The sequence below is a fragment of the Natator depressus genome, chromosome 27 (genome assembly GCF_965152275.1).
Source record: "Natator depressus isolate rNatDep1 chromosome 27, rNatDep2.hap1, whole genome shotgun sequence".
Classification (NCBI taxonomy): Eukaryota; Metazoa; Chordata; order Testudines; family Cheloniidae; genus Natator; species Natator depressus.
The window spans coordinates 6061013-6080037 of record NC_134260.1 but is presented as its reverse complement, the minus strand read 5'-3'; the positions used below and the strand labels follow the sequence as shown (position 1 = coordinate 6080037).

The following is a 19025-nucleotide window of genomic DNA, read 5'->3' as shown; positions in this document are numbered from 1 at the left end:
CTGTAGTGCTCTCCCAGCAAATATCAGGAAGATTAAAGTCGCCCATGAGAACCAGGGCATGTGATTTAGTAGCTTCTGCAAGTGCCGGAAGAAAGCCTCATCCACCTCATCCCCCTGGTCCCGTGGTCTATAGCAGACTCCCACCACGACATCACCCTTGTTGCTCATGCTTCTAAACTTAATCCAGAGACACTCAGGTTTTTCTGCAGTTTCATACCGGAGCTCTGAGCAGTCATACTGCTCCCTTACATACAGTGCTACTCCCCCACCTTTTCTGCCCTGCCTGTCCTTCCTGAACAGGTCCCCTCCGAGAAGGCTGCGGAAAGCAGGCCGGGGCAGTGCACAAAAAAGTCATGGTGGAATGGAGCAGGGAGAAGGGAGAAGAGGCGAGTGAACCGAGCTGGACTGGCTCTGCAGAGAACTGGAAGGGATGGAGGCAAAGCAAGTGCACCAAGGTTGTGAGTTGAGGGGAAAACTCCTACCAGCTGAAGGATCTCTGGGGTTCAGTGGAAGCCTGGACCAAGGGGTTTGGAGACAGCAAAGGAGTCGGGGGGCTTTGTCCTGCAGCGGGCAGGAGGAGGCTTTGGAGAGAGCAGTGAGCTGTGAGAGCAGTGAGAGCAGTGAGCTGATGTGGGTGGCTGCCCAAGGAGCAGGTGGGGGAGGATCAGGTTCTGTATCTGCACGCTAACGGGTGTAAAGTGGCCTCGCTACGGTGAAGTCAACGGAGTGGTGCTGACAGAACCCAGCTGGGAATCTGGGCTGATATTTGCACACACACGTGATGCAAGAGGAAGAGAAACAGAAAGATGATGACGACAGGTCTCACTAACTTGAGATAGGGATAGAAACCAGTGAACATGAGAAGTCAGGCTTCCCTGCCCTCCTCCCTCCCCCAGTCCCTGCCCCCAAAACGAGTGCCTGTTCCGGGTGGAAGCAGAACTGGCTCCTTCCCAGCTGAGCAGAGGGCCTGGCTACGTTCCAAGGAGTTTAATCCTAAAGTGAACGCACTTGCACATAGATTCAGGAATTCCTTCCCCGCTCTCAGCTGCTTCACATGCAGCTGGGGGCAGGAATTCCTGAGCATATGCAATATAAAGAACAATGCACAAAGCCTTCTCCGAGGCCAATCCTGGGAACCTAAGAACTGCCAGAGCAGCTTCAAATGCTGGCACATCTAGTCCAGGATCCTGCCTCTGGCAGGGTACATCTACACCGCAGAAATAGGTGTGTCCTTCGCTCGGCTTCAATTACCAGTGTGGACACAGCAACCCGGGCTAGCAGAGCAAGTTACAACTGATAGGAGAGCCTGGGGTTGAAGTCGCGCTGCTAACCCAAGTTAGAAGCCGTGTCTTCGCTGCTATTTGAACCCGAGTTAGCGAATCTGGCTTGCAAACACTCCTTTTTTGCAGTGTAGACGCACCTTCCATGACCAGAAGAGAAGGAAGACAAATCCTCCTGGGGCTCCGCTGTGTTGTCTGTCTAGTGGAGACATCAAAGTTTCGAGAGAGCTTTTCTCCTCTGCTCAGCCACAGACTTGGCCTGCTCTGGTGTAGCTGAATCCTTGACAAGCCCTAGCACAGACAGACCAAACTGCCACCAGCTGAACAGGCACATCCCAGCCCACTTTCAAGCCTTCTGAGGGGGATTCGGCTCCACGGGCATTAGCCATGCTGGGAGTTCCTGCAGGGACCGGCTGTCACCAGCTGTCAGGGCACTGTGCCAATCAGACCTTATCTCATCAGGGATAGAGGACATGGGGCATAAAATGCTGGCCACAGCCTATCTATGCTAGGGCTCCCAGCAGTGGAGCCAGATACATGTCAGCAGTGGTCGGAAACTTTCACAAAATTCCCCTGGTGTCGGCAGGACCCTGTGGTTGAGGCCTTTCGGCGTCAGCCCGGCTGCAATGTGGCCAACAACGGTTGTTACCAGCGGGAACGTGTGCTAGTGCAGACACAGCCAGTGCGTGTAATAAAACTCACTGCTCCAGAGCACCCCCTTGCAACATCAGGGGGCATCGCAGCAGCTTTGCCTCAGTTTCCCCAAAACTCCATCCAGCCTCCAATGCCTTCCAAGCTGCTCTGATGACTTAGCCCTCCAACTAAGCCACATTTAGCCCCACCCCTTCCAGTGTACCAGCGTCTCCAGGCCTTAGGTCAGTGGGAGCGACACGTCTATAGTTAGGTCGGTGTAAACTGCCTTGCATCGACCTAACTCTGTAGCATGGACCTGACCACAGATCTGCCAATTCTTCTTCCTCCCCTGTATCAGGGCTCCCACGTTCCTTCTTCCCCCTGACTGCAAGGGTCCCCTCCAGCCCTCTCATGAGGATCTGTAAAGAGTCCTCTTAGCTTAGCTTCAGGATCCTCAGGCTCATGAGGACTCCGTCCCCAGACCCTGGCCATCAGAGATCTAACAACTGCCCCTCTCTCCCCTTAGCTCCATCTAGTAGACTCCTCATACAGTCACACCACTACTACGCTCCCTTACCCTGCTCCAGAGGCTTTAAAAATCCCAGGAAAGTGCTTTCCCAATACTCTGAGTATCTTCTCTCACCTTCAAGTATCTAAATTCTCCCCATAGACCCTGCCCTTCCTGGGAACACGCCCTGCATTCGCATATCAGCTGATCAGCTGTTTCTTTAACCTGACCTGCCTTTCACAACCCATTGTTGTCTGGACTCAATAAAGATCAATGATTATTCAACCCACAGGGACTAGTCAACACTGCAAATGTGAGAACCTCACTGAGCCATGCAGAACTTTGCGGTGAGTCATGCATTTGCCTCTATTCTGGGGCTTTTTTTATAGCCTCTTCTTCCTCTCATCGGCCAATAATTCTTGTCATTCCTTTTTAAACTAACCTTTAAATCCCTGATTACTCAGTGGAATCTTTAGAGCAATTTCTCCATATATATATATATGCTTTTTCTCCACTCACTTATTTACTCCCCCTCCCAGCTCAGCTTTTTTCCTTTTAAGGCCCCACTCTGTGGAGGTATGGGGGGGCATGACTAATTGAACAGGGCTTTCAGCTGGCCCCAGGCCTCAAAGGGGCAGGCTGCCAGTCACAGGGTCCTGGGTGATGTTGCTGGCCTGCGATATGCAGGAGGTCCGACTAATCTAGTGGTCCCTTCTGGCCTTAAACTCTATGGTTCTCCAGTGTCACTGCCTTTTCCTGCACCTCAGTTTCCCCATGAAAACACAGAGCTGCACCGTCTTCACTAAGATGCTGAGCATTCGTGTAACTAGTGTCTGTAAAGTGCGTGGGGATCCTCCGTGCAATCGACGGATCGCTGCGGTTACCGCGGCGCACCTGGCTGGCAGCGGGTGTAACGCTGTGACTCTTTGGAAACCCTTTGCTGAAGGGCAGTTGTTGGTTCTGAAGCCTCTCCCTCCTGCATGGCCCGGCATCACCGCCTGGGACTAACAGAATCATTGGGTCGCACGGCCACTTGTGCACGTGCGCCGAGGCAGCAAAGCACGGGTGATAGCTGTCCCGCTGGGGACCGTGCCGGCGACCTCCAGCGCAAAACACCTGAGCTGCTATGGCGTGAGCCAGACCTCCCCAGCAAGGTCTGTAACAGCCTCATGCCCTCTGTGGATCAGCACAGATGGGGACACACTGCGCAGTGGGTTCCACTTGTACGTGTTTTCCTGGAAAAGAGGCTTCCATTACCAGAGCCCCTGCGGACTGACTGGTCCCTCTGATTTCAATCCATCCAGGGCTTCTTGGCATCCTGCCTCCACTGGAAGCACCCTTTAATGAGGGCCCCATGGATTTTATCAGTGCAGTGCCCACACCAGCCAGAGAGGGCGCTCTTTAGGTACATGGTAACCCACCTCTGCATGGTTTGTGAGTTCTCTCCCGGCGCCTAGCACAACCCAGCCTGGGGGTCTGCTAATTCAGCACCAACAATACTAAGGGGTCGGACTGGCCGCAGGAGCTGATGCTGCCTGTAAATGGGTCCTGTTGTGGGGAAGAAGGGAGCCAGAGGAGGCAGCTGGCTCGGGGGCGGGGGGAGACCCGCTGACTGATGACCTCTCTCCTGTTACTGAGGCCCCATGATGAGTCAGCGGGGTTTAAAGCACCAGGCCTCCTGCTCCAGCCCCATCGCTTGCCCCACTGCAGCGTATGTTGACGGGACAGAGGCTGGACTGAGAGGCGCCCGTCGCAAAACAAGACGGCCTGACTCCCTGCTCCGGGATGGCCCGGCTCTGTGCACTGCAGCTGCGGACGCGGGGGTGGAAGTCCCAGCGTTTGAGTGCTGTAGCTAAGGGGATGGGAGGAGGGGAAGGCGGGAAAATGAAAGCAGAACAGGAAGAGGAACCAGTGAAGCAACAGCGGCTGGTAGGAAATTGCTTAAAATAGCTGGGTGCCCAGACTGATTCTTTGCCCTTGCCTCAGAGCAATCGGAGCAGGAAGGGACACCCTCCCTGGGCTCGCTTGTATGCACGGCTTTTGGCCCTCACTGGGGCAGGACATAATGGGCCTGTCCTTAGCCAGGGCGGGGCACGCGGCCAGGCTTCCTGCTCCATCCTAAGCAGCAGCTCACATCAGTCATTTGCACAGGACAGGGTGCTGTAGGCAGGCCAATGCTCACTGTAAAACTCAGCCCCCACACTCTTTAGGGACCCATTTTTCTAAAGAGTGATGGGTGCTGGGGGCAGTTTAATGGAAAGGGGTCTGATTCCTCTCCCCGCCCCGAGCCTTGTATCTCCTACCAGGAGAGCCATATCACCCATGTACAGTGAGCGTCTGATTCTGCAGCATTGGGCATTCACTCTGCACTGGTGTCAGTGCCCATCCCCAGGGGTGAGGAAAAGGGCCATCAACACTGAGCTTTGCCCACATAATCCCTAGCTTTCATACAGCACTTTTCACCCATAGATCTCAAAGTGCTTTACAACCATTACCCCTATTATACAGATGGGGAAATCAAGGCACAGGGAGCAGAAGTAACTTGCCCAACATCACCAGGACTAGAACCTGGCTCTTTTGAGTCCCAGAGCAACACTCCTTCCATAAAACCACCAAAGACCCTTATTAAAGAAGATAATCTCTATTGACCACCCAAATTACACGTCACTAAGTGCCCGTCTATATTGAGGGCATTCATACCAGCGTAGCTACAATGATGTTACAGTCAGCGCCCTGCTGTGTAGATACACAGGTATGGATGGTTATCACCTGTCCTTTCCGTTCTCCTGCCCCCTTCAGTGTCAAATCTCCCCAGCCCTGCCAAGACCCTGCCAAGCTGCAGTCCGGGCACTATGAGCACGGGCACTGGATTTCTTTTGCTCATCAAAGCTGGAAGACAGCCACAAAGGGGCTCAGAGAGCGGCTTAGTGCTAGGGAAATCTCAGGAGAAGCATTAGCTTGGCAGCCCGCGGGAGAGGCACAAAGGGACCCTCAGTTGGCCATTGCGGGCGTTCAGGATTCTGCACTGGGTCTTGCAAACCACTGGAGCTCCTGATAGATACATAAGACACAGAGGGTACCTTTGAAAGCTAAGGGGGCTCAGGCCACAGGGGTGGGCAGTGTCTAGCCCCCCTCAGAACAAAACCTGTGAGGCAGCCCTCGCATGGCGTCCCGCAGGTTTGAACCAGTGCCACCACAGTCTCGCTGCTGGAGAGGGAGGGGAAGGTGCTCAGGTAGGCTCCCTGACCCCTCTGCAGCCCGAGAATTTCCTCCATTCCTCACCACTGTCTTCCTAAGAACCACATCCACCCGCTGACTCATGGGTTGCGGTCACCAGAGCGCAGTACTGAGCCCATGGTGCTTAGTTCTCCTTCGACAGCCAACCGGCAGAGCGTGCTTCCTATCAGACGGGTTTTCTCCCCTCCGTGTTCGGGGCCTGTTGACAGGTGTGGTCATTAGTCTCACCCTGGGCTAGCTGGGGCTCCTCCCTTGCCCCACACAGCTGTGTTAGGGATAGAGCTCTCCTAGGAATGAGTCAATGTGGGGTCTAAAGCTGGCGCTGCCACCGACTTCCTGCATGACCTTGGGCAAGTCACTTAGGCTGAGTGTGGCAGCACCTGTCATGGATGTGGACCTGAGCTAGAGCCCATCTGTTGGACACAAAGCACTAAATATCCTGGGCTAAAGAACACGAGGACAAATGGCTCCCCATCTGCGTGTTGCAGCCACACTGTGCAGCCGGGACCTGGTGTGGTAAGGTCTCCTCTGGAGGGTCCTGAGCTAGGAACTCCATGGAGCACGTCCAACAGAGGCTGAGCCGGTCGTGCCAGCACTTGGAGCTGAGAGGTCAGCTGTAGCTAAACTCTGAGGCCTCCTGAAATCCCCCCACCCCCCCGCCCTGGCGCTCTCAGGAAAGTCAAGCACCAGCGATGATGAATCCCAGCTCCGCTGCTTTCCAACCAGTGCTACCACTTAGCCCCCGTCTGCTGCATTACCATCCTGGCCACTTCCTTTTGATTCACTGCAGTAGCGAGAAGGGCCAAGGGGTTTTCAGGGCTGGCTACAGGCAGGTGGTGAGGGAGAAGCAGACCCAGCAATGCTGGTCCCAGAGGAATTGTGTTTCTGTATACGGAGTGCCAAGTTTTCTTCCTTGGTGCTGGTGTAACTGGCAGACAGTGGGGTGAAACTGCCACCAGTGAGATCTGAATCAGGGCCCTGGTGCTGTCTCTTTTTGGGCGGGGCTGGTTAAAGAAGCCGGAGGGGGATAGGTGCACAAATCCCATTGACATACAATGAAAGTCAGGCATCTAACTCCTTTAGGCTCCTGTGACCTTCCTGGATTTCACACAATTCCAAGCTCCTCTCTGAGGCCTCGATCCATGTCCCCTGTCCTGTGCAGACCCCTGCAGGGCATTGGCACTGCAGAGCCACCTATCTGCCTTCTCCCTGACTGGACGGGGGGCTCTGCTTGTTCATTGGTTCATGGTGCAGTCAGCGCTCTGGCTGCCCGCTGACAAACACAGCGGGCTGAGTCTCCATTGTCCGACCCCTTGTGTCCTCATTTACACCCGGGCAAAGAGGGCGTAAAACTCTCCCCGTGCAGGGAGCAGAGAATTCAGATTTGGCAGCGTTTTATCCCCGGGCAGACTGGCCAGCCACTGTCCCGGGCATGGGAGTCAGTATTGTATGCCAGTGTCTGTTACCTGCCCAAGAACATTAGTTGGAGGGGGGGCAGGGGTAAATTAGGTGGGATGCCAGCAGGAGAGAAGGAGTCCTATCCCCAGGCGGCCGCCTGGTTTTGCTGGGTACTATAGGGGTCATGATGAGCTGGGAGATTGTACCCTGGAGGTTCTGATGAACCATGGTAAGGGTGGAGCAAAGTCTGAGTGGTTTGAGATGTTAACAGACCCCCAGAGACGAGACTGAACACACGCTTTCCCCGACTGCATTACTAGCATAGTGCCCCAGCGCTGAGACAAGACTCTGCCGCAAGGAATGCAAAGGGGGGTTCTTTATAGCCTCTGCTGGACACAGACAGCCCCGGTCCTGTCGGGGCCTCTAGCTCCCGGCCTGTGCCGCCCCAGTTTCCGCACACGTGGTCTCCCCGAAGTCCCAATCCGCACAGAAGAGACTGCTAACTCTGCGACAGGCTATCCGCAAAGGGTAACCCTCCCCCCAGACCCTAACGATTCTCTGCGGCCATGCTCCTCGTGTCGCCATCTACCCCAGTGCCAAGCAGGTGGCAAACGCTGCCACTCGGCTCTCTGGGGGCAGGGACTGGCTTCCTGTGCTGTTTGTACAGCACCTACCACAGCACATGGAGTAAATAATACGGATGATTCTGGTTCACTCACTCAGCTCACCAAAGCCTCGTTGAAAAACCTGGCCAGCCAACACAGCGGAAAGCACAACCTGTGTCCCCCATCTAGACTTACCCCTAGGCTCCGGCTGTGGCATCACTGACACCAAGGGGGGTTTATTACAGCCAAATAATTAATGTGCAAGAGTTTTCTCACTGTAAAATCCTCAGTAGAGACATGGCCTGGATAGTTTTATTGCCTGGTAGCCAGGCAAGGCCAGCTGTAAACCCTCAGGGAAAACCAAAGTGCATCCAGCGGCCAGCGCCTGGGCGGTTGTTATCCCATGGTAAAAACACACCTATTTTGTCAGGCGGCGTGGACAGAAGTCAGAGGTGATGTGTCAGGTGCAGGTCTCACGGACTCACACCCACTCACCATCGTGTAACTAAGTCTCAGCTGGTGTGCGATACACACCCAGAGGGCTGGAAGGGGGCAGGCTGCATCACCATAGCCCTGCTCTCTGTGTCTGGCCCTGTGTAGCCCCCATGCACTCAGTCTTCCCCTGGCCCAGGAATGCTTGACAGGACCTCGCAGTGGGTGGGTCAGGAGCAAGAAACTCAGCACCAGCCCTCTCAGGGCTGTCAGACCTGGTCAGGATGGGGGGTAGCCTCAGGGGAGCAGCAGGAAGGGCTGAGATGGGGTGTGGGAATGGCCGAGGAGAGACCCGGCTGAGTCCTCCGCACACGGCTTTGCAGCGCAGGGATTTGGGACCCAGCTCTCGTGTGACGCTGGCTTGTTTCACCAGGAAAAACCCAAACTTGGCGAGGCTCTCTGCCACCTCTGCAGGAGGTGCCCTGTGCATGTCCCAGTACGCGTCTTTCCTGCACGGAGGCTGGGAATATTCCTGCTAGACAGAGACACACCCAGACATGTAAACCCACGCCCAGACACCAAACCAATCACAAGGGAAGTGCTCATCCACACTCATGCCGATGGTGCCGTGCCATTGCACAGCACCACACACCAAACACACCCACACAACACGGTGCAACCACACGTCACTAACCACACACTTCCACATGCGCGCCAAGGGGGCAGTCACACACCAACCCACAATAACACAAATGGTGCAATCACACATCACAAAACACTTCCACACACACGCACTAACACCAACGGTACAACCACGCATCACCAAACACACACTTCCACATGCACACTGAGGGTGCAGTCACACACCAGACACACACACACACACACACACACACACACAGGGACTCACAGATCCTAGAGTTCAGAGACAGAAATGACTTATGGGGTCCCCAGTCCATTTCAGGGGCCAGGGCAGGTTAGTCCCTACACACACCTCAGCTAGTTTTAAAAAGCCCAAACAAAGGGGCTCTGGTACTTCTGGCTCTGCCAACTCCAAGCCTTCAAAACTCAAACGATTGGCTTTAAAAACACGAGATTTTAAAAACACTCAGTTCTGGGGTTCTTTTTATTTCTCTTCCGGGCGTGGGGGGCGGGGGGCGTCTTTGGGGTCACCTTTCCCAGCTCTTCCCTGCCGCTGTGAGGCTTTTAAAAAGTGAGTCTCATGCAACCCCTTGAGTGCAGGGGCTTGAAGAAAAGCACCAGGCTATCGCAAGCCTCAGGCTAAAGTCACGAGCCGTTGCAACGCCTCGCTGCCCGGGGAGGACACCTCAACCTCCTGTAGCCCAGGGGCCATGCAGACTCCTGGGGCTTTCACCCAAGCAATGGCCAGCTCGGATCTGGAGACCTACCCAACTCCTAGCGCCCAGTGTGCGGAGCCTCGAAACGCACACACCCCGTAGGAGCTGAATACGCAGAAACACAGAGTCAGGTACCTACCCCCCCCAACGCACACCCATCCCCTCCGGCACAATCTCTGCATCGCTGGGAGCGGAGCAAACAGAGTCTGCAACCTTCCCCTCCGGGGCAATCCCGGGCACCGGCCACCCCCGTGCCCGAGGGTAACCCAGCGCGACCCCCGGAGGCCGGGGAACCTACCCTGGAGTCCCGCAGCGCACAGCGCCAGCACCAGGGTCCGGAGCGCCGGGCGGAGCCCCCGCATCTTCTCCGAGTCCGGACTTCAGGGCTGGGAAGGCGGCGAGGGCTGGAGCCCGGGGCTGGGACGGCTGCAGCTTTTGAGCCGCCCGGGGGGATGAATCATGAGGCTGAGGGCCTGAGCCGCACGGACGTGCTGAGCCAGAGCCCGGGCTGCCTGGAGGAAACTCCGCCGTCAGCTTTGAGTCAGCGACTGCCCCCGCCTGTCTGCCTGCAGCGCGGCGCTCCTGTCTCTCCGTCCGTCTCCTCCCAGGGCCTTATAAACCCAGCCTGGCTCCGTGACCGCCGGCCTAGCCCCCGGGCTGCAGCCACTCTGGGGCCAGAGCCTGCTTTTACACCCTGCACCCGCCCCAGGAGCGTCTCCCTGGGTTTCTTTTCTGCCTCTGCTCTAGCTAGAGATACAGCCTGGATCCAAACCCTTGGAGTCACCCCCAAATTCCAGGGGAGGTCAGATCCAGATGCAAAACACCCAACTCTCTTCTGGCTGACGCTGGTGTAAATCAGGAGTAACCCGCTGAAGTTAATGGAGTGATGCTGCTGTCAAGCTGGTGTAAGCACAGGGGGATCCGACTCAGGGTCTGAACAGACAGGGGCTTTGAGTTTGGATGCAGCCGTCCCAAAGGTGGAGGAAGTTTAAGATCTGGTTCCGAACTTTGGGCCTGCTTCGCCTCCTATCTGCACCGGTTTTACCTCGTTGACAAAAGTGGAGTCGCTCCAGATTTACACTGATGGGAGAGATGCTTTCTGTCTCAGACCCAGCTCTACTGTGGGGAAGTAGCCAAACTTTGGGGGGGCTTGTCTGATCTGGGGAAATCTCTGACCTTTTGGATCCGCCCAGAGTCCTACCTGTCCTCGGCGCATGGCTGGAAGGGGCCAGTGCCATAAGGAAATGAACCTCTAGTACTAAGATTGGAAACGCTCTAGAGCAGGGACTGAACACCCCTGCACAGTCCCAGGGTGCCCTGCCACTCCCCCAGCAGCTCCCTGGCACTGGCAGGTTCAGCCTTCCCTTGGAAGGATGCAGTCTGGGGCCAGTAGGGGCAGGGATAGCGGGTCTCTGCTCCCTCCCCTGCGTTGGGGAGCAGCCCCTGTGCACAGCCCCGGGATGTGCTCCATCACTCATGGTCTGTAACTCAAAGCCGGGTATCTTTCCAGAAGTTACCGTCCTGCTCAGTCAGCGCTGCTGGGCCGGGTGCAGGAGTCACTGGGCGAGGTGCTCCGGGCCCGTGCCATGCAGTGGGTGAGACTGGGTGATGCAAGTGATGAATCTGTATAGGACTGCTTGCCCACCCCACCTCCGCCCTGTGGTGTCCTTCCCTGGGGCACCGTTTACCTCTGTCTGTCTGTACCGCACCTAGCACAGGTAGCTGGATGCTACCCTAACAATAACAGGAGGCAGGGTGAAAGAGAAGGACACATCTGTTTTCCTCTTTCTCCAGCCCTTCCCCTTTCCAAGCTGCTGGAGCACTTGAGTGAGGATGAGCTGTCAGGCAGATATGCCTCATGCCAACTCAGCGCACGCGTGGCCGGAAAATCAGAGATCTTAGCCCTGCAACCACCTGCTTGCCACAGCCTCCGGAGTGATTTAACACCCGCTCTTTGGAAAAGGAGCCCAAATCGCCACCGCAGCTGGGCAAATGGACGGTCTGTGTCTTTATCAGCGTTTTTTATATTTCAGGAGCAGCTACAGACCAGTCAGGATCAGGGCCCTGTTGTGCTGGGTGACTGACACACACACTGACGCCCCCCCACACACCCACACCCCCCCCCTTAGCATGGGACACTGAAACTGAACTCAGCCCTGGGTCCAAGTGGCTGGGAGTGGGGACTGGAGAAAGAGTCAGAGAATGTTTGTAGGTGCAAGGACAAAATAGCTGGTGCACCAGATTAGGGGGGCGGGAACCCCTGATTCTATTCCAGGCTTTGCCACTGTCTGTTATGAGATGTTGGGCAAGTAACTTCACTTTCATCTACCTCTATTTTCGCTCTTCTCCTTTGTCTAGTTGGACAATAACTTCTTCAGGACAGAGACCGTCTCTCACTGTGTGTCCGTCCAGAACCCAGCATGCTCCAGGCCTGATCGCGACCTTTGGATTCTACTGTAATAAAAACACTTCCATACAAACGTGTGGTCAAAAAGTTCAGGTTGCAGAGTCCAGCACTTGGCAGTTAGGAAATGCCAGAACAAAGGCTGGACTTTCACTGGCCCCCTTTGTGCGTATGGATGCCAACGATGCAATCTTTAATGACCTGATCACATACTATTTTGTTTGCCGCTGGACCCTCCCTCACTGGCTCCGTGCACAGAATGGACAGCGCTCACAGAAGAGGCAGGTATTTGACATTTCTTTGTATCCTGCTCATTCAAAGGGCAGCCCAGGTCTTATTTAATGCACCCCCTCCAAAATCGGCACTCAATCCAGAATGATTAATTTCCCCCTGGATGCTTCTGTTGGGCGTTCACCAGAGTACCCGAGTGCTTCGCAGACATTCATGAATTTATCTTCACAACCTCTTCACACGAGGGGCTGCCGTTAGCCTCGTTTTTCTGATGGAGAACCTAAGCCCAGCGAGATTAAGGCCCAAAGTGTCCACTAATTTTGAGCGCCCAACTCAAGACAACTAGGGCCTGGCAATCTTCACAGGATTTAGCATTTTTACCGTGATATGCTCGGGGCACAGCTCCTTGTGTCTTCTGCTGCAACTGTGAGTGTCCAGCACTTCTGCACCTCAGACACCCCACCTGTCTCAAACTGGGCACCTAGACACAGAGGAATACACCATTAGTGATCACTGGTGAAACGCTTGATTTTAAGTGACTCGCCTGGTATCATCCAGGAATGCAGACAGGGATAGAATCCAGTTCTCCAGAGCAGCAGTCAGCTGCCTTAACATGAGACCATCCCTTCCCTTCCTGCGACCCCCTGCCTCCTTCACTACACACTTTCCAGCTTTTGCAACAAGTGAGGCAGGGGTCTTACCGACAACAGTCTCCCTCCCTGCACCGCACTGATTTGTCTCCAGGGCAGCTCCCGTCTGTGCACTGAATGAGGCAGGGGTCTGGTGGAGAAATGAGCGTGCAGTCATGTAATTAAAGATGGTGTCCTAATGCCTATGCACAAGGGAGCTGAATTAACCTTGCACATCGTTTTGTGTGTGTAATTTCTTATTTTAAAAAAGCAGAATGCAATTCCCAACAATTCCGTCGCGTGGACCCAGATTGGCACCCACATAGGTCAGGTCATCAGCATGGCCAGGCCCTTAAGCTCTGCCACTTGGGCTAACAGGGTAAGCGGTAGCAGTTGTAGGTTGTTCTCCTCTATGAATCATAGAATCATAGAATATCAGGGTTGGAAGGGACCTCAGGAGGTCATCTAGTCCAACCCCCTGCTCAAAGCAGGACCAATCCCCAATTAAATCATCCCAGCCAGGGCTTTGTCAAGCCTGACCTTAAAAACTTCTAAGGAAGGAGATTCTACCACCTCCCTAGGTAACGCATTCCAGTGTTTCACCAGCCTCCTAGTGAAAAAGTTTTTCCTAATATCCAACCTAAACCTCCCCCACTGCAACTTGAGACTATTACTCCTTGTCCTGTCATCTTCTACCACTGAGAATAGTCTAGAACCATCCTCTTTGGAACCACCTCTCAGGTAGTGGAAAGCAGCTATCAAATCCCCCCTCATTCTTCTGCAGATTAAACAATCCCAGTTCCCTCAGCCTCTCCTCATAAGTCATGTGTTCCAGACCCCTAATCATTTTTGTTGCCCTTCGCTGGACTCTCCAATTTTTCCACATCCTTCTTGTAGTGTGGGGCCCAAAACTGGACACAGTACTCCAGATGAGGCCTCACCAATGTCGAATAGAGGGGAACGATCACGTCCCTCGATCTGCTGGCAATGCCCCTACTTATCCATCCCAAAATGCCATTGGCCTTCTTGGCAACAAGGGCACACTGTTGACTCATATCCAGCTTCTCGTCCACTGTAACCCCTAGGTCCTTTTCCGCAGAACTGCTGCCGAGCTATTCGGTCCCTAGTCTGTAGCGGTGCATTAGATTCTTCCATCCTAAGTGCAGGACCCTGCACTTATCCTTGTTGAACCTCATCAGATTTCTTTTGGCCCAATCCTCCAATTTGTCTAGGTCCCTCTGTATCCTATCCCTACCCTCCAGCCTATCTACCACTCCTCCTAGTTTAGTATCATCCGCAAATTTGCTGAGAGTGCAATCCACACCATCCTCCAGATCATTTATGAAGATATTGAACAAAACCGGCCCCAGGACCGACCCTTGGGGCACTCCGCTTGATACCGGCTGCCAACTAGACATGGAGCCATTGATCACTACCCGTTGAGCCCGACAATCTAGCCAACTTTCTACCCACCTTATAGTGCATTCATCTGGCCCATACTTCTTTAACTTGCTGACAAGAATACTGTGGGAGACCGTGTCAAAAGTTTTGCTAAAGTCAAGAAACAATACATCCACCGCTTTCCCTTCATCCACAGAACCAGTAATCTCATCATAGAAGGTGATTAGATTAGTCAGGCATGACCTTCCCTTGGTGAATCTATGCTGACTGTTCCTGATCACTGTCCTCTCGTGTCAGTGCTTCAGGATTGATTCCTTGAGGACCTGCTCCTTGGTGGAGGATGAAACACATGCTTTGACAGTGGGTTTCACAGCTAATTGCTGGCAGCAGATGAACAAAGAGAGTCAGGAGGCCTGAGTTCAAGTGCAGGGTCTGGAAGGGAGTGTGGACTAGTGGTTATAGAAACCTTTCTGCCCTGTTCCCCCATGTGATTCCTGCTCCTATCCACCCCCACGTTCTAGCATGCACAGAACCCTGCAACAACTTGGGAGGATGCAAGCTAAGTGCACGGGCAGAGCTACCAAGGGGCCTGGGCCTGGGCCAGCAGGGAAGGGCGGCAGGCCACTAGTGTGTGAGCAGCCTGTGAGCGACTGACTCTGCCCGGCCTCCTCTCCAGGGGCACCACTTTTCAAAACACGCATCCTGAACCCTCATCTGTTCCCTCGGCTGCCCCGTGTCCTTTCCATGGTGTTCTGGTGCTGCCCCCTAGTGTCCTCAGGTGCACACTGCTGCTGAGCAGATGCAGAAAAAAGTCATGGGGCAAAGCGTCTGGCCTCACACCGGCTTTTTGTCCTGTTGATTATAACCCCTTAGTGCTGGTCTTACACGGCATTGCCGGTTAATTCCCTCACTTTAAGCACTAAAAGAAAAGTAGCAGGAATCCTGCAAGTGTCACGGTAACATTTACTACCCGCAATAGTAACACTGTAAAGACTTTAATAGTGTCAGCTGGCTGGTGTTTATGGAGATCGTCTTTAGGCAGAGACACCCCACTGAGGCCTTAAAGACCCCAACTCCCTCTGTTTGACGAACTGGGGGGGTGTCCTGAAAAGGGTGTCCTGGCCAATCTTTATTCAGCTTCCCAGTCCCCTCTGAGGTCACAGAATCATAGAAATATGGGGCTGGAAGGGATCTCGAGAAGTCATCAAGTCCAGCCCCCTGTGCTGAGGCAGGACCAATAAACCTAGCCCATCCCTGACAGGGATTTGTCCAGCCTGTTCTTAAAAACCTCCAGTGATGGGATTACGCAACCTGCCTTGGCGGCCTGTTCCAGAGCTCAACTATCCTGAGAGTTGGAAAGTTTTTCCTAATATCTCACCTAAATCTCCCTGGCTGCAGATTAAACCCATTACTTCTTGCCCTACCTTCAGTGGACATGGAGAACAATGGATTACCGTCCTCTTTGTAACAGCCCTTAACATATTCAAAGACTGTTATCAGGTTCCCCCTGGCTGTCTTCTTTACTCAAGACTCATGCCCAGTTTTTTTAACCTTTCCTCGGAGGTCAGATTTTCTAACCCTTTTATTATTTTTGTTGTTCTTTTCTGGACTCTCTTCAATTTGCCCACATCTTTCCTAGTGTGGCACCCAGAACTGGATGCAGTACTTCAGCTGAGGCCTCACCAATGCTGAGTAGAGCGGGACAATTACCTTCCGTGTCTTACATATGACACTTCTGTTAATACAGCCCAGAATGATATTAGCTTTTTTTGCAATGTATCACACTGTTGACTCATGTTCAATTTGTGATCTACTATAGCCCCCAAATCCTTTTCAGCGGGACTACCACCTAGCCACTTGTTACCCATTTTGTAGTTGTCCATTTGATTTTTCCTTCTTAAGTGAAGGTTTGCACTTGTTTTTACTAAATTTCATCTTGTTGAATTCAGACCAGTTCTCCAATTTGTCAAGGCTTTGTCAAGGTTTTGAATTCCAATTCTGTCCTCCAAAGTGCTTGCAACCCCTCCCAGCTTGGTGTCATCTTCAAATTTGATCAGCATGCGCTCCACTCCATCATCCAAATAATTAAATGAAAATATTTAATAGTACCGGACCCAGGACTGACCCCTGTGGGACCCCACTAGATCCACTTCCCAGTCTGACAGCAAAACATTGATAACTAGTCTCTGAGTACAGTCCTTCAACCAGTTGTGCACCCACCTCATAGTAACTGAATCTAGACCGCATTTCCATAATTTGCTTATGAGAATGTCATGTGGAACTATGTCAAAAACCTTATTAAAATCAAGATATATCATGTCTACAGCTTCCCCCCATCTGCTAGGCTAGAAACCTGTCAAAGAAGGAAATTAGGTTGGTTTGGCATGATTTGTTCTTGACTATTATAATCCTATTATCCTCTAGAGGCTCACAAATTGTTTAATAATTTGTTCCAGTATCTTTCCAGGTATCAGTCAGGACTGGTCTATAATTCTCTGGGTCTTCTTTGTTCCCCCTTTTAAAGAGAGGTCCTAGATTTGCCCTTCTCCAGTCCTCTGGGATCTCACCCATCCTCCAGGAGTTCTTGAAGATAACTGCTAATGGGTCCGAGATCGCTTCAGCTAGTTCCTTATGTACCTAGGGTGAATTTCATTGGTCCCTGCTGACTTGAATACATCTAACATATCTAAATAGTCTTTAGCCGGTTCTTTCCCTATTTTGGCTTGCGTTCCTTCCCCCTTGTTGTTAATATTCATTTTGTTGACTGTCGGGTCATCATTAACCTTTTTAGTGAAGACCGAAGCAAAATAGGCCTTAAACCCCTCAGCCATCTTGATGTCACCAGTTGTTAGCTCTCTTTCCCCATTAAGTAGAGGATCCACACTTTCCTTTATCTTTCTCTTGCTGCTCATGTAGTTATAGAACCTCTTCTTATTGACTTTATGTCCCTTGCTAGTGTAACTCATTTTGTGCCTTAGCCTTTCTGAGTTTGTCCCTATGTGCTTCTGCTGGGCTTTTGTGCTCCTCCTTAGCAATTCATCCATGTTTCCACTTTTTGTAGGATTCCTTTCTGATTTCCAGGTCATTAAAGAGCTCCGGATAGAGCCATACTGGCCTCTTCATATTCTTCCTATCTTTCCTTCGCTTGGGGATAGTTTGCACTTGTGCCTTTATATTGTCTCCTTGAGAAGCTGCCAGCTCTCCTGAACTCCCTTTTCCCTTAAATTTCCTTCCCATGGGACTTACCTGCAAGTTCTCAGAGCTTGCTAAAGTCTGTTTTTTGGAAGTCCTTTGGCCTTAGTCTGCTGATTTCACACCTTCCTTTCCGTAGACTCATGAAATCTATCATCATCAAATTGCCTTCCACCTTCAGAGTCACTACCGATTCCTCCGGTTGGTCAGAACCAAGTCTAAAATGGCCGCCCTCCTGGTGACTTCCTCCACTTTCTGAAACACAAAGCTGTCCCCGGTACGCTCCGAGAGCTTACTGGGACTTCTGTTTTGCTGTATAACTTTTCCAACAGATGCCTGGGCGGTCAAAGGCCCCCAGCGCTATGAGGACTCATGTTTTGGATCTTTCTGATGTTCGTTCTAGAAATGCCTCATCCCCCTCCTCTTCCTGATTTGGTCATGCTCCATCTTCCTGCCTGAAACCTGCCCTGGACCGGGTTACGATGCTGTGTCCCTATTTGACTAACTGGTGCAGAAATGGCTTTGGGATCCAGCAGCTCTGCACATCTGACAACTGCCCTCTTGGCTGGGACCCCAGGGACTGAACTGGGGACCTCCAGAGCTAAAAAGACTCGTAGGTCCAGGTTCGGCTAAAAAGCCAAGCCACCCCCTCCCCGTCACCCACTGGGGGCTGTAACAACTCCTGTGGCTCAGCCCAGAGGGGACACAGTGACACACACTCACCAGCTGGCTACACACGAACTTTGCACTGCACTTTGCGATCCTTCAGGAAGGAAGTTTCATCGAGGGCTTGGATTTTAAGGTCAGCAGGGGCCATTGTGCCAGAAACGCTCAGCCAGTGATTCGTGCATCCAGCCAGACGACCTGCGGTTGAACTAGAGCATGTCCATTAGAAAATCAATCCGGCCTTGCTCCAAGGACTCCAGAGACTGTAGCACACCCACGGTGCAGTGGGTCGCTTGGCACTTCCCCTCCTTATGCGGTGTTATTCATGCCGAGGTGTTACGGGGACATGTGCAGAGTGTGCCTTGGACAGCGGGATTGGCGTCCCTCTGCGTTTCCCTCACCCGTCCTGGAACCCGTGCAGCAGAGCCCCCAGTGCTCCTTAGCGCACACCTAGAAGAGGCAACGCAGGGGTGGCTTGAGGCCTTCCCCTGCCCTCAGGAGCTGCGCGGGACTTGGAGACGTCTCTTCCCCCCTGCCCCATTCAGACACAAGACTCCTACCCCACGGCACCAGGTCCCCCTGGCCTACAAAGCATCTGGCCAGACCTGGTGCCCCACAAAGCTGACCATAAACTCCCTGGCAGAGAGACAAGGACGGCTGTTGCCAGGCTGCAGCCACTAGAGGGGGCAAAAGCTTCTTGAATTGGGAGTGAAATGAATGGAGGGTTAGAGAGAGCTCCTGCGGCACTACCCGATCCTGTAGGGACAGCTCCTTCCACGCCCGCGATTTACCCCCCAGCGTGGCCTCTGAATTCTGATGGTGAGGTGGGCTTCGGACCAGGCTTTGCTAAGGGATCGCCACGCTGTGGTCGGGGGGTCTCAGCTCTGGGCTGCCCAGGGTGTCTGGGGGGGTGCAGGACACTATGTTGGAGGGAGGGGCGGGGGGCGGGGAGGGGATTCTCTGCCATCTGGTGCATGGCTCTGGCTGCAGTCAGGGGTCCTTACTCCATCACGAGGCTGGCAATAAGGGGCGGAGTCCTGACCACTCACAG

The 19025-nt window shown here is 53.3% G+C and overlaps 1 protein-coding gene across 2 annotated transcripts in view; it reads right to left on the bottom strand.

Moving 5' to 3' along the window:
* Positions 1-10034, bottom strand: part of ITGB3 (integrin subunit beta 3) — a 43398-nt gene extending 33364 nt beyond the window's left edge. The window contains exon 1 of one of the 2 annotated variants that reach the window (XM_074940463.1): positions 9750-10034. In XM_074940463.1, coding sequence (XP_074796564.1) covers positions 9750-9813 — 64 coding nt within the window. In that variant the 5' untranslated portion in view covers positions 9814-10034. Of the gene's footprint in view, positions 1-2490; positions 2510-9749 lie in introns of those variants that run through there. The other variant, XM_074940464.1, reaches the window with a different exon arrangement.
* Between the last annotated feature and the right edge of the window lie 8991 nt (positions 10035-19025).